The following is an 18,165-nucleotide window of genomic DNA, read 5'->3' as shown; positions in this document are numbered from 1 at the left end:
GAAAACAGACACCATAATGAGAAAAACTAGAATGTTACTGGATGGCTAGCTATTTTTCTTCTGCTTATGAGTAATACAGTTGAACCTCAACGTTTTCTTCTACTACATTGTTTAAAGAAGCCTACGTTCCCTATCCCCGTTTTGTCCAATCCATTTTCCTACACATCTTTAAAAATGAGACTAAGGCAATAAAGATTTCCTGTACATTCCTTGCTTTTCCCTTTCCGAACACATGCATATTGTACTCTGATTTTACAGCACTCATCCATATAGAGGTTAGATTCTTGTAGATTGTTTTTGAAGGAGAAGTTATTGTCAGATCTCTCAGGCTTGGAAAAAAACACTACACATACACAAGCTGGACAGGGGAGGACTATAGCAAACCATTTGTTCGCATGGAAGCTGCTATCCCTTGCAGTATCAGGGTAACATTATACAGTAGTTGCAATGAGTGAAATACACTCAAAATGGCACACAAGAAAATTAGAATTCAATTACTGAAACATACATAGTACAATAAATCTTTTATTTCATATTTTGGGGAGTCAGAAGCGAGACTATAAAGTACTATCAATCTTCAAACGTATCAAGTCCAAACGGGTTGAAAATTATGTTATTTTCTTCACACCCAGTGTGTGTGTGAAATACAGGAGAGAACTCACAATTGTAAGATTGTCATAACTGGTGTCATCATAAATTGTTTTATTATTCTTTCTGTGTTGGTAACTGCAGCTTCCCCAGTATTAAAATAGAATGTCTTCATCCTTGTTAGTTTATTTCATTAACGCAATGGGAACTTCCCACCCCTTTTCAACGCTAGAAAGGAAGTAACGTTGTCTGGAACTGGATGTTCCTACCACAGTGGCCTTTGCAGTGGCCTTTGCAATGAAAACCTCTGTGCAAACAGATAATGGAGCTACTCTGTTGACTGTAGGACTTGACATATTATGCTTATGAAGATCTTCTATTAACAACAGCGCTCAAGATCCTGGAGGAATTCAGCTTTTAGCTTTATATCTCACAATCCATGAAAGAACTGAAGACACTTTAAGAGCAGTATATTTAGAGCACTTAAAGGAAATATTTTATAGTTATGTAAATTAAACTAATAAATCAATGTAAGTGTAATAATGTCTTGGGTAAGACTAATTGCTTGTGGAGGAAAGAAAGAATTTACCCTAGTCCAATGTACAACACTGCTCATCTGGCTAATTGAATATGGACATAGGAGGTAATCATACAAAGTATTAGGTACTGTCCTCTGTCAGAGACAGTATACTGAATTCTATAGACTGGTGGATCAGGTTGCAACACCACTCACACACGTGAGCGAAGTTCTTTCAGTTCATGTGCAAATCTACACTAGTGGATTAGTGGACAAAGATCATCTTTCCCCATGGCTGGATTCACTTTGTCATTCCCAACAGAGCCAAGGAGAGAGGATAACACGGGGAAGGAAGCAGTTTCCTTACTCAAACAGGCTGGGATGGGAATTTACTGCAATGGCACATTGAAGGAACATCATTGAAGTGTATTTTTTCCCCTTCTTTCCACTTATGGGCTGTTTGTTTTGATTCATTAAAAGGTAAGGTCCCAGTATGTTTGTCTACGGCCTAGTGATGGGTTAATCCAGCCCTGGCATCCACCCCACATAACATATGAGAGAGAAAGGCCATGTCCTCATGTAACCTTTTGCAAATGATCTTTATTTACTGTTTACTGTTCTTTATTTACTACAAAAATCAATCTATGGCAGAATCTACCTTCCAAAGAATAGACTAGAATGAAAAAAAAAATTATTATTCTGCCTGCTTACTATTAAAAGAACGCAGCAAAGAGTCCTGCAGCACCTTCTAGACCAACAGACATATTGGAGCATGAGCTTTCATGGGTGAATACCTACTTCGTTGTCACATGCATCTGACGAAGTGGATATTCACCCACGAAAGCTCATGCTCCAATACGTCTGTTAGTCCAGAAGGCGCCACAGGACTCTTTGCTGCTTTTACAGATCCAGACTAACATGGCTACCCCTCTGGTACTAAAAGAAAAAAAATCTCTCTTCTCAAAAGGTCAACTTTTTAAACACCACAAGAGCAAGTAAGTTAGGGGAACAATTTTGTGACATACCCCATCAGATTCATGTAAATTAACTAGGTCTGTCTCTGGCTGCTGTACATGGCTACTGATAAATTATATTTTGCACTGAAATAGCACCTTACATGCAAAGATCTGAAAACACTTTACTAGTATATTATACTAGTTTCAGAGATGGACGAATATCACAGAGAAGTTAAATTTCTTGCTCAAAGTTGAACAGTGAGTGAGTGGCAGAATAGAACCCAGGAAGCCCTATCTCCACTAACCTGCTCTTAACATTAAAACTCTATCTTTCTTTTGAGTGGACACAGACTGTAAACGACAGCCCAAAACCTGGATTCCAGTAGGGTCCTGAAATTATGTATTAATTAATTGGGTTATGCAGATCTACTACTGCGTTACCAGTTTACACTGCAAAGTCAAAGTCTATCAAGTGTCAGTAGGATTAACACTCCTGCTTCAGCTTTGCCCTTGCATTCTTCTCAAAAAGGCCTTTTCAGTAATACATTCTGCAGCTGTGACAGCAAATTGGCACATTTTACAATCTACGATGACCCTATATGTAGTGATTCAATTTGACACTTTCTTTGTCCCAGTGCATAAACCATACATAAGCCTTTCTGAAGTGTTCTACATTCAGACACCTTTAGAGACATTCCACATTTAAATTATGAGAAATGATTTTCTTTTTTCAATGGAAGGGAAATGACAACTTGGTCCAAAGGATGAATGAGAAAGAGGCACAGCAAACATGTCCACGCTCTTCCTAAAAAAACCCCAATCAAAAGCAGAATTATAGATTTCTCATTTTGACTCTCTTATGTATAGGCTACCCTGAAGTGTATGCTAACAGAGTGCTCTGAATATCTTAGCAGTATTCCTAAAAACAGAAATGTTCTAATTACTGTGGTCACAAGGAATCAAACCACAGCCTGTACCCTTGGCTGGATGTTAGGTATTCATTTGTAAGCAAACAGTGAAAGAATAGCATAGATTTTTGAAAGTATTTATAAAGTCAGGCTAGCAAATATAGAGTTTGAGTAAAGGAGGCAAGGAAGTGTGTTTGGACGCTGAAAATTTCTCAAAGTAGTTTGCTGTGAGGTGCAAACAGCAATGTGTTTCTCAGAGAGCCATACGCCTCCTGAGCCCTCCTCCTGTATAAATAAATCCATTTTCCAAAACTCGTGTACAATTAAGTTAGCAGATTTCTTTGGCTGTCTCTCCTTTCTTCAACTTGATAGCTACATTCTCACACAAGAGACTCAGGAAATAAGAGTTCTATTCATGGCTCTGTTGCTGGTCAGCTTGGTGACCTTGGGAAAATAACTTCCTCTCTTATTGCCTCAGTTTCCCCATCTGTAAAATGGTAATAATACTGACACCTCCTCTGGAAAGTGCTTTGAGGTCTATATAAGCGCTAAGCAGGGCTTTGGAACTGTGTTCTGGCTCCGCTCCAGCTCCAGGCAAAAACCTGCAGCTCCACTGCTCCAGAGCTGCTCCGCACTCCAGCTCCGGGCTATGCTCCAAAGCCCTGGAGCGAAGTACTGTTATTACTGCATCTTCCCATTTTGAAATAGTGGAGGAGGGAAAGGGAAGGCAGTTCTTCCCCAAAACAAAACACCATGAATTAAGATAGATGGTTATTATCTCAACTTCAATTTTGCAGAGGTCAGGCTGAAAGTCAGCACTCCGTTTGGATTTTGAGACACAAACTCTGTAAAAGTGACATTTTTCAGCTGAGTCATTTGTAGTTATTTTGCACTTCATTAGGTCTGCGGAGACTTGTACTAACCAGTCAGCTGGATTCTGGGCATGCAGCTAAGGTTAGAGAGCTGGAACAAAAATAAAAAAGTGCTACCACTAACCCACTGAGCAGAGTCTGAATATTCTTTTTGCACCTATCACATTTTAATTTCTCCATCCTTTTGACAATTGCCTTTCAAATGGCTGCTGTAACCCTTCTTTCCAAAAGCTCCAGAAATGAAGTCTTTGTGGTGTGAGACACACCCCAAGCCTTGCAGTCCTGTTGTCAGAGGTGGGAGACCAGCCCGGTCCACAAGCAGTGAATCTGCAAGCAGGAGTCCTAACCAATCATTTGCTCCATTTGTACATCAGCCTGGCTTAGCTTTCCTCTCACTTCTTCCCACATACTCTACAGCAGTGGTTCCCAAACTTCAACCCTCTCCTAAAAATGAATATTTCCAGAGATTTTCTCCTTTACCTGAGTATAAATTATAAAAGCAGTGATCTTGGAAATATAAAATTTGTTTTGATAATATGCTTATTACACACTATTTATTATTATTATTATTATTATTATTAATCATTATAGTATTTTTATTACATTATGAAAATGGCAACACTCTTCCAAGATCTCACTTTCATAGCTTGTATCACTTTGAATAAGCCTGTTATAAGACAAGACTGCTATGTTTCATCAAGGAGTATCAGATGTGAAACCAGCATGAAGGTATTTAAAAAGTCAACTTCAAGAGTTCCTCCTACACAAGCATTCAGGTCTTGAGCAATCCAGGAAAACAATGCACATTACAACAAAGCTTAAACTTGTTCTTCATAATTTTAAAGACTATACTAGCTGCCTATTTAATTTTAAAAACAGCAAAAAATATCCACCTCCCTTTCCATTTCTTATAAAGTGTCTCAAAGGTTAAATCTCCTCAGTGTGACAGATACGCTTGCTTTGATCTGCTTAGCTCTCGGAAGTCCAGGGGCTCCGGGCTGCTGGCCCTGTGGTGACCGGGGTCCGGGTCCCTAGGGACAGCTCTGTCCGTCATTAGGGATTTTTCCCCCCAAGAACCCCCTGTAATTTTTTGCGAACCCCAGTTTGTGAACCACTGCTCTAAGGCTACTGTACTGTAGAAACATGACAGTTGTTTATTCCATTTATAATGCAAGAGTCCGATTCCTAAGTTTAAATCAGTGGATCTACAAAATTCACACAGTATTTTAAGCCAGTTGTTGCCAAGCTTATGACAGATCCAAGTCTTGGCCCCCTCATCAATACCACACACTGACATGGTTCCCATACCATGCCTGGTTTTATCCACTCTCTCCTCCTTACTGCTGTTCTCTCTTAACTCCTATCTTTCTTCCTTTTCCATGTATTTAGTGGCTTTTCCTTTCAATTTTTATTCTTTATTTTACTTTTAGCTGTCTCCCCCTCAGGCTCCTCCTCATTTCCTCATGCACTTTTTTCCTAGTTTCCTCTTCCTTCCCTCATCCACTTCCCTCCCTGTTTCTACCCCATCTGTATCTCCCCTTCCCTTCAGCCTTCTCCCTCATAAATAAAAAAACAACAACATCAAAGCACTACTCATCATTTTCCACTGAAACCTACCTCCCTAAGAGCAACAGACACCAGTCCAAGGCCAAGTTAACTGCCAACACAGGATTTTTCTGTTTTTCCTTACCCTGACTATTCGTAAAAATTCAGAGGAAATGCTGAGTGAAAGGATGAATCTTAAAGAAAGCTAAGGCCCTGAGCAGAAGAGAATTTGGGATCTCTTGTTTTGAGGATGAGGAAGCAATTGACAGTTTTGAATCAGAAGGACAGTTCTAAAAATCAACCAAACAAAATCCCCAGATATGCTACTTCTAAGGCTACCAAAACTGTACATGTCAACTTTAAAAATAAGCCTTGAAACAACACTATAATAATGAAACAACACAAAAGGACTTCTCAAAATACTAGACAATACGGAGCATGTGCAATGTACTCCTGCTTTCTGGATACCTTAGAGAAAAATTATATAAAGTGAAAACTATTGCCATTAGTAGTATATTTGTTTCCCACAACTTTCCTTTATTTGTAAGGAAAGTTTACAGCAAACCCATCTAATAAAGTTAGAAAACAGACTAAAGTAAACCCCAACTCTGAGCAGTTTACATCCATCTCTATTTGAAGTTCACACAATAAGAGTCATTTTCTATAAGGGCAAATATTTTTGTGTTATACTAACAGTTATAAAAGATGATAAAATACACAGTATTGGACTAGATGATCAGAGCTCAGCTTCTTAACAAGAATCATTTCCTACTGTATAGTATCACTTCACACTATGGATTGTGTATATATGACGCACATTTACAATTTTTTTTCCCCATTTGCTTTTCAAAAAATAACCGGGGAGAAAGCATGTTAGCATAGCTCATTCCACTGATGTACCTACCTTTGTATTCATTAACTTTATTAATTCGTAACAGTGACATGAGCCACAGGCAATTAATGTCATTTTGTGGTGTGAATGACAAACTATCAAGGAGACATCTGACCCTCCATCTTTTTCCTCTCTTTTTATTGCTGTTAGTGTCTTTAGGATCAGGCCCACCCTCCTTCCCCCCAAGTACTCTACAGAGTGATTTAATTCATTTTGAAGGATAAACTTACAGCATAATGCTTTTTGCAATCTTCGGATTTTGATGGCTGTACGGTATGCAGAGAAACGTACGTTGTTCAAGTCAGCTGAAATATTACAGAGCAGAAATATTAGTTGTTTCTAAATAAGCACCAAAACCAAGAAATCCACAAGTCTTCCTTGACAAACAATTTCCTAAATAATCATATATCAGTAAAGTTTGAGGTTCATTTCATTTTAAAAAGCTGGAGAGGAGGAGGGAATATAATATTTCAAATCAAAATACAAAGACAACCATGGAGTTAGGACCTGATCTAAAACCGCTTAAAGTCAACGGAAAGACTCCTGGACATCAGTGGGTCAGGCCCTTAAACATTATTACACTGACAACGGTGTGCTAAGTATTTTCCAGAAATAAAAGGAAAAGGTCCATCTCCCAAAGAGCTCACAATCTAAAAACAGACAATATACAGATGAAGGATAGGAGATATGACGCAACAAATGTCATAGTAATTGAGTGGTGAAGTTTAGCAAGAGTCTTACTAGCTATGATTTCCATAATGTCAGGATTTTGTTAACAACTCTGAGATGGAAACATGGGTGGATGGACAGGTAGATGGGCAGTCAGAAAGAGATGTATACTATATTTAACAGTTTGTAAAATTGATAGTCATATTTTTTCCTATTTAATAACATTTTATACTTGGATTTTTCAGACAGAGGGCATTTCAGAGTAAATGCAGATGTTTACATGGGCATGCTGCTGAACCAGCCCTACCCTAACATCATAAACTAGGTTTTATTGTGCTGAGTCATTGCAAACCATAGCATTCTACAGGCTATGCATCCTTGCTTAAATGCACAGGGAGTCTGAGTCCTATGATCATCTGAGGATAGTGATATAATTGCTATTTAAAATTAAATAATTAAATAAAATACTACATAACAAGGTAAAGTCACAGAAAACATTCTTGAATTAAAGTTGTTTACTGAACAACACCACCACAGATTGTATGATTAAAATATCAAATTTCCTAGCTCCAAGTTTTCAGTCACATAGCAAGGTATGCTTAATTAAATTCATGATACCTCAATCATGGTCAGCAGACAATGAGAGTTTCAGTCAACCTGTTACAAGTGGTCCCCAACCTTTTCTGGCTCACGCCCCCTTTACTCCTGTCTGCACACTGCCCACCAACTGGGGCTGGGAGGGGGGCTGCGGCTCGAAGGGAAGAGAGGAGATGTGGACAGGGGTAAGGGGACCAAGGTTGAGGCCAGGAGCAGAGCCCTGGCTGGGGCCCCAGGCCAGGAGCTGGGGCCAGCAGCTAAGAGCAGAGGAGGGCAGTGCTCCCTCCCTACCCCCCAGGGGGGCTGGCTCAAGTCCCAGCCGCACCCTTGTGAACAATCCTCAGTACCCCCATGGGGGGCATGCCCCACAATTTGGGGACCTCTGTGTTAGATGAATTCCATAAAATTGTTTATGTAAAGGAAGTGTACTCACCTAGAGACTGGAAGAGTTCAGACATTTTAGGATGATCCCAACAGGTTGTTTGTGTCTGGTGACTATAAGAGAATGAGAGAAGCAAAGTTTGAGGGAAAAAACACAGAAGAAAAACACATTTTGTGGCACATACAGATTAAACTCTTTGGTTATAAGGAAAACAAACATTTCTCAGCTCTTATATCAAATTACTAGATTGGTATCATCCAGTTGCTTGATGTGTTTGATCAAATAACTTGTAAGATAATCATCCCATATTTAGCATCCACAAGACTGATTTATTTCTGATCCTTTTTCAGTCCCACTTTTGTCTGTTCTTTCTCATTGTACCAGTTGGACTCTGCTTCTGAAACCAAGACGACAACTAATAAGATAAACATACAAATTCCCTGCTGTCTCAGCATACCAAACTCATTTTTAATTTTTTGAAGTGTTTTTACAAAAAGGGAGGCTTTTATTTCATAGTCTTCATTATATATTTGCAATTAGTCAATATCAGAATACAAACAGCGATTTTATGACTTATCCATAACACTTTTAATGAAGTGCATACTACACTTTCCCACATGCATATCTGTAGCTACCTAATGTCATAGGATGACTTTCTGCATTTATGCTCTCAGAACATAAAAATACAATGAGTACCACTTTTTAACAGCACTGGTTAATCTATCAAAGTATCATGTATCCAGCCTTCTGAATTAAATGCAGTTTATCTCATGCTAAGTGAAATCTCAGTTTTTTCATCAGTGATGTTTTGGTTCTATTTCTGTATGTTAATTGTTGGAAAGGTTATACATTCATACCACACACCGGCATTTAAATTTAAATCAGATTAATTAGACAATAAATATACTGGATGTTATACTAAAAAGACCCCAACATTCCTGCTAAAAATTAACTAGTTAATATTGTAAAATGAAATGATCCCAAGTTAGCGAATTAAGCAATATTTAATGAAGCAGAAAAACCTACTGTCTTTAATCTTTGTTTTCATTTGAACTTGTCAGCAAGCAGACACAGAGATAAGCATAAACAAATGTTTTCATAAAATTACTTAATTTCTGAATGAATAAAAATGTTACCATATGTGAGAAAATGTGCTAATTGTAGCTTTATTAAAAGAAGACAGTAATTTGAGGACTCTATATATTTGTCATATTCTTACAAAAAGGAGGTGCATTTATTTGAAATTGTCAGTAAGCAGACACGCAGATAAGCATAAACAAATGTACAGAATAAATATTAAGAATTGGCTACATTTTAACTCTTGACAGTTTTGATTTTTAAAAGGTTCTCTGCTTGTTGTACTCTTTTTGGTAGAAGTTATTTAGCATATTATAACAACAAAACAAGGTGGGATGGTACTGTGATCAGGATTTACCAAAGAAGTGAGGTGAGAAACAAGAAAGATGTCAAGGTTTGAGAAGAATCCAGGGATTCAAACATTTAAAAAAAAAAAATCTGGACTGAAAGTCTCATGAAAATAAACTTTCTTGGGACATTTCTGACATTCAGAAGAACTGGGTTTCTTATAAAAGAGTATCCAAATATTTCAGACCCTTAAAGCAGAGAAAGTTTGTTTCAAACGTGGCTGTCAAAGCTTCCTGGGCAGAGGGAGGCACTTAATTTGCCCATGCATAGATGCTTTTGTTCTTAACTCAATTACAAGATGGTATTTTGCCATTGAACTCAGTGGCCTACATCTTCAGCAGGTGTAAATGGGTGTACTTCCTGACTGATAGCAACTGAGGATCTGGCCTAGTCATACCTTCAGCCACTCCTGTAGAGAGTGGATGCATTTATTCTTTTTTACTAAGTATTTCAGACAGACACTTGAAGGCAAAAAATAGCAGCATACCCAAGTGACAGGACTCTACTCAACCTACGGATTAGTCTGTTGGACCTGAATTCAGGAACGAATTAAGCATCTGCTTAAAACTTTATCCATCTCTATTCAGGAAAGCAATTAAACATATTCTTAACTTTAAACAAATGCTTAAAATTACTGATATGCTTAAATGTGAAATTTCCTGAACAGGGACAACTTCCTAAACTGCAACCTTAGAAAGGTTTTGGTTTCATAATAAAATTATGTGAACTGAACAAAAAAAAAGTCAAAGACTTGATATCCTGGACTAGAAAATACGGCCAATGCCAAAAGAAACACATCCAATCATCGAAGTTTTACAACTTCTAAAAGGAAGCCTTAAAAATGCCACTAATGTATGTCCTTGTCTACAACAAAGTCACCTGAAAGGAAACAGTAACATTTCTAGACTTGACAGTTATTCCCTGTCAGACAAACTAATAAATCCACAGTGAAACCAACTCAGAAAGAAAGAAAACCTGTGTTTCTTGGTCCACTGTTGGCACAGGACTACGGCGATTTACTGTGCTGCATTCTGAATGATTCTAGTGCAGCAATAAATTAAGATTCCTATGCCAGGGTAAGGGGCCTGTATAGCTTCAGTAAATGAGAATGGAAAATGTACTAAATGGGCTGATCAATGCAGACCAATAAAGTAATCTGAGAACTAGCGCCTCAGCTACTCTCTCACTGAGGATGTAGGAGGCTGATATTGCCAAGTGTCTCCAATACAGCGTTAAGTGAAATGCTGTCATTATCACCTCAACTGTTTATCACTGGCCTACATTACCAGCATCAGTTGTATCCATCAAACTGTATGGTCACATCTAAAATAAGGGCCATTAGTAAAGCTCATTTAGGAACTCTCACTTGAAGCAGTAATGAGTCTCTCTCTCAAAAAAAGGTGGGTGGTGATTTACTTGTCAACATCATAAGGGAAAAGTGTTATCTGGCACAGTCTGCATTAGGATCTGGATTTGATTTGACAGACCTGCAAATCTCTAAATTACAAGCATAAGTGGAACATGGTAGTTTGAGAAACTTTTAAATACTGTTTATATCAGATTTTTTAAAGTTAACATTTCAAATTATTTAAAAGCTCAGATATCTTATAGTCCAATCCCCAGATGGCAGTGCAAGTAATAGATCACTCTCTGGTTCCCAAACCCTGTTTATCTGACTATCTTCAATGGGACTATTCACACACTTAAATTTAGGCATGTGCTTAAGTACTCTGCTGAATCAGGGCCCCTGTACCTCTGTCAACTCATCTGTCAAATAGGTACTATGGTACTTGACTACCATTTGTGAGGTGCTTTGAGAACCTCAGCTGAAAGGTGCTATAAAAGTGCAAAATTTTAGTATTAGCTCCTATTACCTAACAAAAATAATGATGAAATTATATTGCCAATGATGGCTCTAAATTTCTCCTCCCCAACACAAAATTGTTATATTCTACAAGGCCCAAAGGAGTGGCATTTTTCTCCTTGTTTAAGAACTACTGTATACGCAATTCAGTTCAGTATATTTATGACAAAGGTGGAAGGAACCTAAAACAATTTATACATAGAAAAAATAATCACTTCAGAACATCTTATCAACACTTACTGTGGAATGCCAGGACATCTTCGCTGGCATAATCACAGGCAATCTGGACTCCTGGTCCTGTAGGATTAACATCCCCAAAATTGGAATAACTAAGTATTAAGAACAGTTTGGGATCTCTGGATAATTTTTCTTTTAATGAATATTATATTATTATTATTAAAATTACATATATACTTTTCTGTGGCACTCTAAGTGAAAATCTCAGAGGGCTTCACAAGTGTTATTTTAGCCTAACCATATGCCACATGAAGTGTTGTTTTCCTATTTTACACATGATTGAAAAAGAGAGAGAGAGGGGTTAAGTGACTCTGTCCATGTGACATAGCCCAAAGGTAGAGTAAGGTTTAGAACTGAGGAACACTCTCTCCCAATGTTCTGTACTTTGCACTACGCCTCGCTACCTCCCTGTAATGTGATAACCACCTGGACAGCTGAATTTCCCCTTTGACATGAGAAGACAAAGAATATCAATATGAGATCTGTGCTATTTATGCAAATACCTTCCCAGAACACAGCCATTTTCAACAATTATCCCTATAGTTCTACAAAGATCCCTTATTTTTCCACAAGTTGGAGTAGTGCACTCTAAACATGCCTGTTCATAGACTAATGTATTTTTAAAGCTCTCTCTCATTCCTTTCATACTGGTATGCTTTTGGTCACATGCAATTCCATCTGTTAGTAAACTGTATGAGAAAGGGGACTCGATGACCCATAGAACTGAAAATGGGATATGGAACTTTTTCCCTCTAGGTCACTGATTCAATATAGCCCTGTTTGCTAGTGACCAAAAAGTTATTACTATTGGATAGCTGGCAGGTGTTTACATGACATGAATTTGGATGTCTAAGTCTTATCCCCAGAGAACAAAGCTTTAAATCAAAATCACCACTCACAGTTTCCACTCTTGTTGGCAGGTTTAGCAGAGAGGCTTACTCCCAGCCACAACGTAGACATTCCCTGAACGACCCAAGCATTGGAGGTGATCCATTCAGGTGAAAGCAGCAGTGCACTGTCACTGCTGCTGCTAGTGGTGTCACTGTTCATGTTATATCTATTCTGTGGATTACAGACTGCAGTTTCCAGGGCAGTAAAGCTGGAACCTTTCATACACACCATATCCAAACACAAAAAAGCTATACTAAAACTGCAAATGAAGGCATATTGGATAGGGCTGTAAAAACGCTACGATAGCTTCATATTAATAAGGAGTTAAAAAGGAATCAATCTCAACGTTGCTATTTCTCACTACAAAATTGTGTTTGATGACAATTTCATAACACACAGGGACTTTTTATGTGCACACAAATCGAATTTCACAGGAAGAATGAATGCATGTGCAGGTAACCTTAACATGCAATAAATAAGAATGTCAGTTAAAGAGTTATTTTAAGGGTTTCAAAATAGGAGGCAAACAAGATACACCAATTTGTGCGGATTTGGTTTATAAAGCAGACCTCTGAAATGAGATCCATCTTTCTGTGCTGTAGACACATTAGCTTTTGTGCTACTGATGCATGACTAATGCAAATAGACCAACCTATAAAAACTGCTTAGAAAGTAAAGAGTCTCATAATGCTGGATAGACTCCTGCACAGATGACGTGGACTTGCAGAGACTGGAGTTAGGACTCTTTTGGTGTCCTGACACCTCTTTTATGCATGCTCAAGCCATAGTGATCAATATTGGTTATGACTGCCCAGCCGGGATATCTTCCAGGCACAGTAAGGAGCCATTGGATGCTTCTTTCTTTTCTGATATCCTGGTTAATACAGGAGTAAACATGCAGAAAAGAAACTATTTTGATAACAAAGAAAACTAAGAAAAACTGTAGTAAAATTAAGGCTATATTTTTCCTTTAAAAACATTAAAAACAAACAAACAAAAATCTTGTAAAGGGTGTTGTACTGACAGCCTCAGGGACCAAAAATAGCTACAGCAGGGTAATGACAGTGAAACCTTCTCACTATCCTGCCAATGGGCTTCAACCTTTTTCTGAAAGTTCTCCCTGATCAGAGAGGTAGTGACAACTGGGGGAGGGGGGGGAGAGGGAAGGAGAAGAGAGTTCAGTCTCCATTCCCATTTAGGCCTCAACCCCCACTGAGACCATGCAAGGATAACATTTAGGGCAAAGTATCATGATGGTTTTTGCCACACAGCTACCACATTCAATCCTTACGAAATTCAGTTACTAGCAAGGTGTGTGCTGTAAACATGGGGAAGCTGAATTATGGTCTTCAAGCAATTCAAATATTTAGTTCTGTCTCAGTTATTTAAACTCTGATTATCTCCCAAACGGCAGAGCTAGAAACAGGAAATGTATGTTATAGGAAAGGGGAGATTTCTAGTTTTCCATCTTAGGATGCACAGCACTTGATCTTGGCTCTAGAAATCCCAAGAAATCTCACTTCAAATTTGTGACATTTTCAGGCATAGAAAAGCTATTTTAGGTATTTTTAGAGGTGTTTTAGATTTATTCATTTTAAATTTTGCCCCCGTTTGAGCCCTGTACAATTGGACTCATGGCAATTACAGTGCCTGAATTTGTAGAACCGTCTCAACACAAGTTTTTAAAACTCTGACACATTTCTAAAAGTGTGTGTCTTTAGTATTCACAGCATATGCTGAATACACGTATTAGCACGAGTGTTGTAATTGAGACATGAGAGGTAGTTCTTCTGCTCTACCCCGTGCTGATTAGGTCTCAACTGGAGAATTGGGTCCATTTCTGGGTACCGCACTTCAAGAAAGATGTGGACAAACTGGAGAAAGTCCAGGGAAGAGCAATAAAAGGATTAAAGGTCTAGAAAAACATGACCTCTGAGGGAAGACTGAAAAAATTCAGTTACAAGAAGGAGGGAGAAAAGCTGTTCTCCTTAACCTCTGAGACTAGGACAAGAAGCAATGGGCTTAAATTGCAGCAAGGGCCCTTTAGGCTGGACATTAGGAAAAACTTCCTGTCAGAGTGGTTAATCACTGGAATAAATTGCCTAGGGAGGTTGTGGAATCTCAAATGTTGGGGATTTTTCAGAGCAGGTTAGATAAACACCTCTAGATAATACTTAGTCCTGCCATGAGTGCAGATCCCTTCTAGTCCTACGATTCTATGATGGAGACACGGTGGAGGTAAGGTTTAATGGACACTGTTTGGGATAATTGTTAACTTTAAACTGTAAACAATCTGGAACATACAAACACCCAACACAATGGAGACCCAATCCCTTTTGAGTGCTAGCATAATAATATTTACTGCCACCTCTCTCAATAACTTAATTTGAAGCTTTGGCACTCATGAATAGCTCAGTCATCCCAAAGCCTGTATACCACACCACCTGGTACTGTATTAATTAAAATATTGCATTACACATAAATCCTTGGGTGAAAAAATAAAAATGAGTAATTGGGGGTTTGACTTACTGGATCCAATAACATCGTTACTATGCCAAAGTGATTTATAATGGCAGTATATGTAGGGAGAACCTACTCACATTTGGCAACTGGCAAGGAGGAAAACTATTTTTTCCCCACTGTTTTCCTTTGATGTTACCACTAGCTGACTCATTAGACAGAGATACCAGGGTTAGGGGGAGGCAGGGGAAGAAAAAATACTGTCTTCGTTTTCAAAATATACTGGAAGACACTATAGTATGTATAATGTAAAGAATGAATTCTACTTGCTGCAACTAGATTATTGTACAAAAAAACAACACAACATAAAGCAACCTACTATACAATCTAGATGAGTTAAAAAGAGGTATGAAGATCAGATTTATGTTTAGTCTGCAATTGGGCTTCAGATTCAACTCAGCTGAAATCTCAGCCAAAAACGTCAATACAGTTCTTATAGTATGATGTGATATTTATTATGTAATTATAATTTTTTTATATGTGGTTTGTTTTTCTTTTCTGCAATTATAAAAAAAAGACTTTTCACCTGCAGTGTTGTTGGGGCTGTGTTGATCTCAGGATGTTAGAGAGACAAGGTGGGTGAGGTAATATTTTTTATTAGACCAATTTCTACTGGGGCAAGAGACAAGCTTTCAGGCTTACAGAGAGGTGAAAAAGGGCTTGTCCCTTTCACCAACAAAAGTTGGTGAAATAAACGAAATTACCTCAGCCATCTTATCTTTTCATGGGTTCACAGAAACAGCTAAATACCTTTAAGAGTCAGATCTTGATAGGCAGTCAGTAAAGACTCAAGAGTCAAATATCTCAATTAGCACCTGGAGATGAAAGACAACTGTTCTATAATGGATGTATTGTACTAAAATGCCATAAATATGATGAGACTGATGTGGTGGAGTTTCACAAGAGCAGCTGGTCTACCAATTTGGACTGAAACCTCATAACAATCTTCCAGGAAATTTTAAGAAGCTTTCCAGCCTGAACCAGAAAATAGGACCTGATTCAGAACTGAAGCCCAAGTAGTAGATTTGGATCTAGACATTTGACTCTGAACTCTCCCACTTCAAAAAACTCACAGGTTCCACCAGCACCTATTTCCACCCCCACTCACCTCACACACATACATACACAGTTCAACAGTGCTACCAACCTCAACACACACCAATGAACTGAAAAGCTATTGCAACATACAATCCTAATATAATCTGTGTTTTATTTACTATGCAAATGATTAGACCCAGTTCTACTGCCTTACCCATGTTGAATAGCACCTTACTCCACAAGAAGATGGGTGATTTCAATGAGACTACTTGTGGAATAATACATTACTCAATTTGATCGAGAGGCGCAAATCAGGCCTATTATGAATATGCCTCTGAAACAGAACTGTTTGAGGGGCCGTGAGAAAGGAGGCTTTAGAAGGTCTGTAGGAGGGTCCAGAAAGATGTTCCCAACCTGCGACCCATAAGAGGGAAAAAAAGAGGTGAGTTCTTCTTTTGTGGAACTTAGGAAGTTTGCAGGAGAGCAATTCCACTGCTACAGACATGCCAAGCTCCATGGGATCCCAGAGATAATCTGTGTGGGAGTGGGTCCTTTCTTATAGCTTAGCCAGAAAAACAGTGAACTGTTTCACTGACTGCCCCAAGGCAGTATTTTTTTATACTGAATTCTTTTTCTGTTGGTTTCATATATGTGACTCATTCAGCAAAAGTACGTTGTACATCTCATTCTTTGACAAAAATTATTGACAATATAAAACCATAATCTTCAATATTCCCAGTAGGATACATTTCACGAGAAATTTGATGCCTCCCCCAAAATAAGACCAACATCACAGCATGAATGGATTTATGTATAAATAAAAATAAATAGAACTGGTTACAACTAATAGTGTTATAACTTAAAAATCTGAAAATTAATAAACTGAAAAAATAACCCATGCCTTCAATTTTAGAATAAACTGGAAGCAACATTGAAGTTTTTGTCCTCAACTCTTTTAGACACTAAAGTTTCAGATGCCATATGTATTATCGTATAACCCATGTGTTATCAAATCCATTTGCTGATAAACTTTCTAATAATTCCCTTTGTTAATTAATACATTTTTAAAATTTGTTGGACATATCTGTTAAAATGATAAGTAGTGAAATAGTTAACAGTGTTGCCACTTATATTGTGATCAATAGGTATAAGTGTTGACCACTCAATTGAGTTGAATGGGACAGTTCACACATTTCAGAGCTTTTGTTTTAGGCTGCCTGCAGACTCAGGAAGACAACACCCTCTAGTCATGTTATCAAGGTTTTCTTCATAACAATTAAGGTTAGAGGTGGGAATTATTTTTGTAAAATTCCCTAGCATAGACAAGGCTAGAGTCAGTTCTAATACCGACTGGCTCACAAAAAATATACCCTGGCATGGTGGTAAGCGGCATTGTATTTCTGAAGATGAAGTCTTTTGGATAGGATGTAAAACTGAAATTATGATCTCTAATAATCATTAATGATTCCATGGCACTTTACAAACTGGCATTGTTGTCCTGGCTAAATTGGAGGAATTAGTTCCTGCCTAGTATCAGAGGGGTAGCCCTGTTAGTCTGGATCTGTAAAAAGCGACAGAATCCTTTGGCACCTTGCAGACTAACAGAAGTATTGGAGCATAAGCTTTCCTGGGTGAATACCCACTTCCTGCCTGTCTAAACTCCAACCTGTCTAAGCTCTTCATACAATTTCATCTGCATACAGCATATTAACTTCTTTTCTTAAACTATTGCAAAAGTGTGCCGTAAAATAACTGGCATGCTGTTGTAAGGGGAGCTGCATTTCAGTAGTGGATGGAGTAATTTCTGTACGTATACTTTGAACTCCCTCAGGACAAAAAGTACTACATGTAATTCTTAATTAGAAAATGAAGGTTAGTGGTAACTAAGGAAATAATCTGAAAATTAAAACCTATATCACATTTGGAGGCAATTTAATTATTATTTTCCCTTTAGCTCAGAGAGAAGATGGTATTATGAAGTGGCCAGGAGGAAGAAAAAGACTTACTTCCAGAGTCAGTGGATTTTTTTCTCTCCCCCAAACCAATGGTACAACTAAGATCAGAAGAGAAAGAATTGCTGTTCTGAAGGAAGGCTTGAAAGGCACAGCCGCAAGATTCCTTACCCTAGAGAGTTAAATGCGATATAGAAGGGGATAAAGTAGTGTTTAAAATGTTTTTGATGATGCTAGGTCCTTTTCAAGAGCGTTCAGAAGTATGTGATTGTGGATCTTGAAATTGAGTAGCTTGATGATGACGACTGCTGA

At 38.1% G+C, this 18,165-nt stretch overlaps 1 protein-coding gene across 1 annotated transcript in view; it reads right to left on the bottom strand.

The window, feature by feature from the left end:
- UTRN (utrophin) overlaps positions 1–18,165 on the bottom strand; it is a 615,035-nt gene that overhangs the window by 106,946 nt on the left and 489,924 nt on the right. The window contains 2 exon segments of the mRNA XM_075064018.1: positions 6,509–6,583; positions 7,978–8,039. Coding sequence (XP_074920119.1) covers positions 6,509–6,583; positions 7,978–8,039 — 137 coding nt within the window.

The sequence above is a fragment of the Chelonoidis abingdonii genome, chromosome 3 (genome assembly GCF_003597395.2).
Source record: "Chelonoidis abingdonii isolate Lonesome George chromosome 3, CheloAbing_2.0, whole genome shotgun sequence".
Taxonomy (NCBI): domain Eukaryota; kingdom Metazoa; phylum Chordata; order Testudines; family Testudinidae; genus Chelonoidis; species Chelonoidis abingdonii.
The sequence above is the reverse complement of the archived record's forward strand: the minus strand, read 5'-3'. Positions and strand labels throughout refer to the sequence as shown.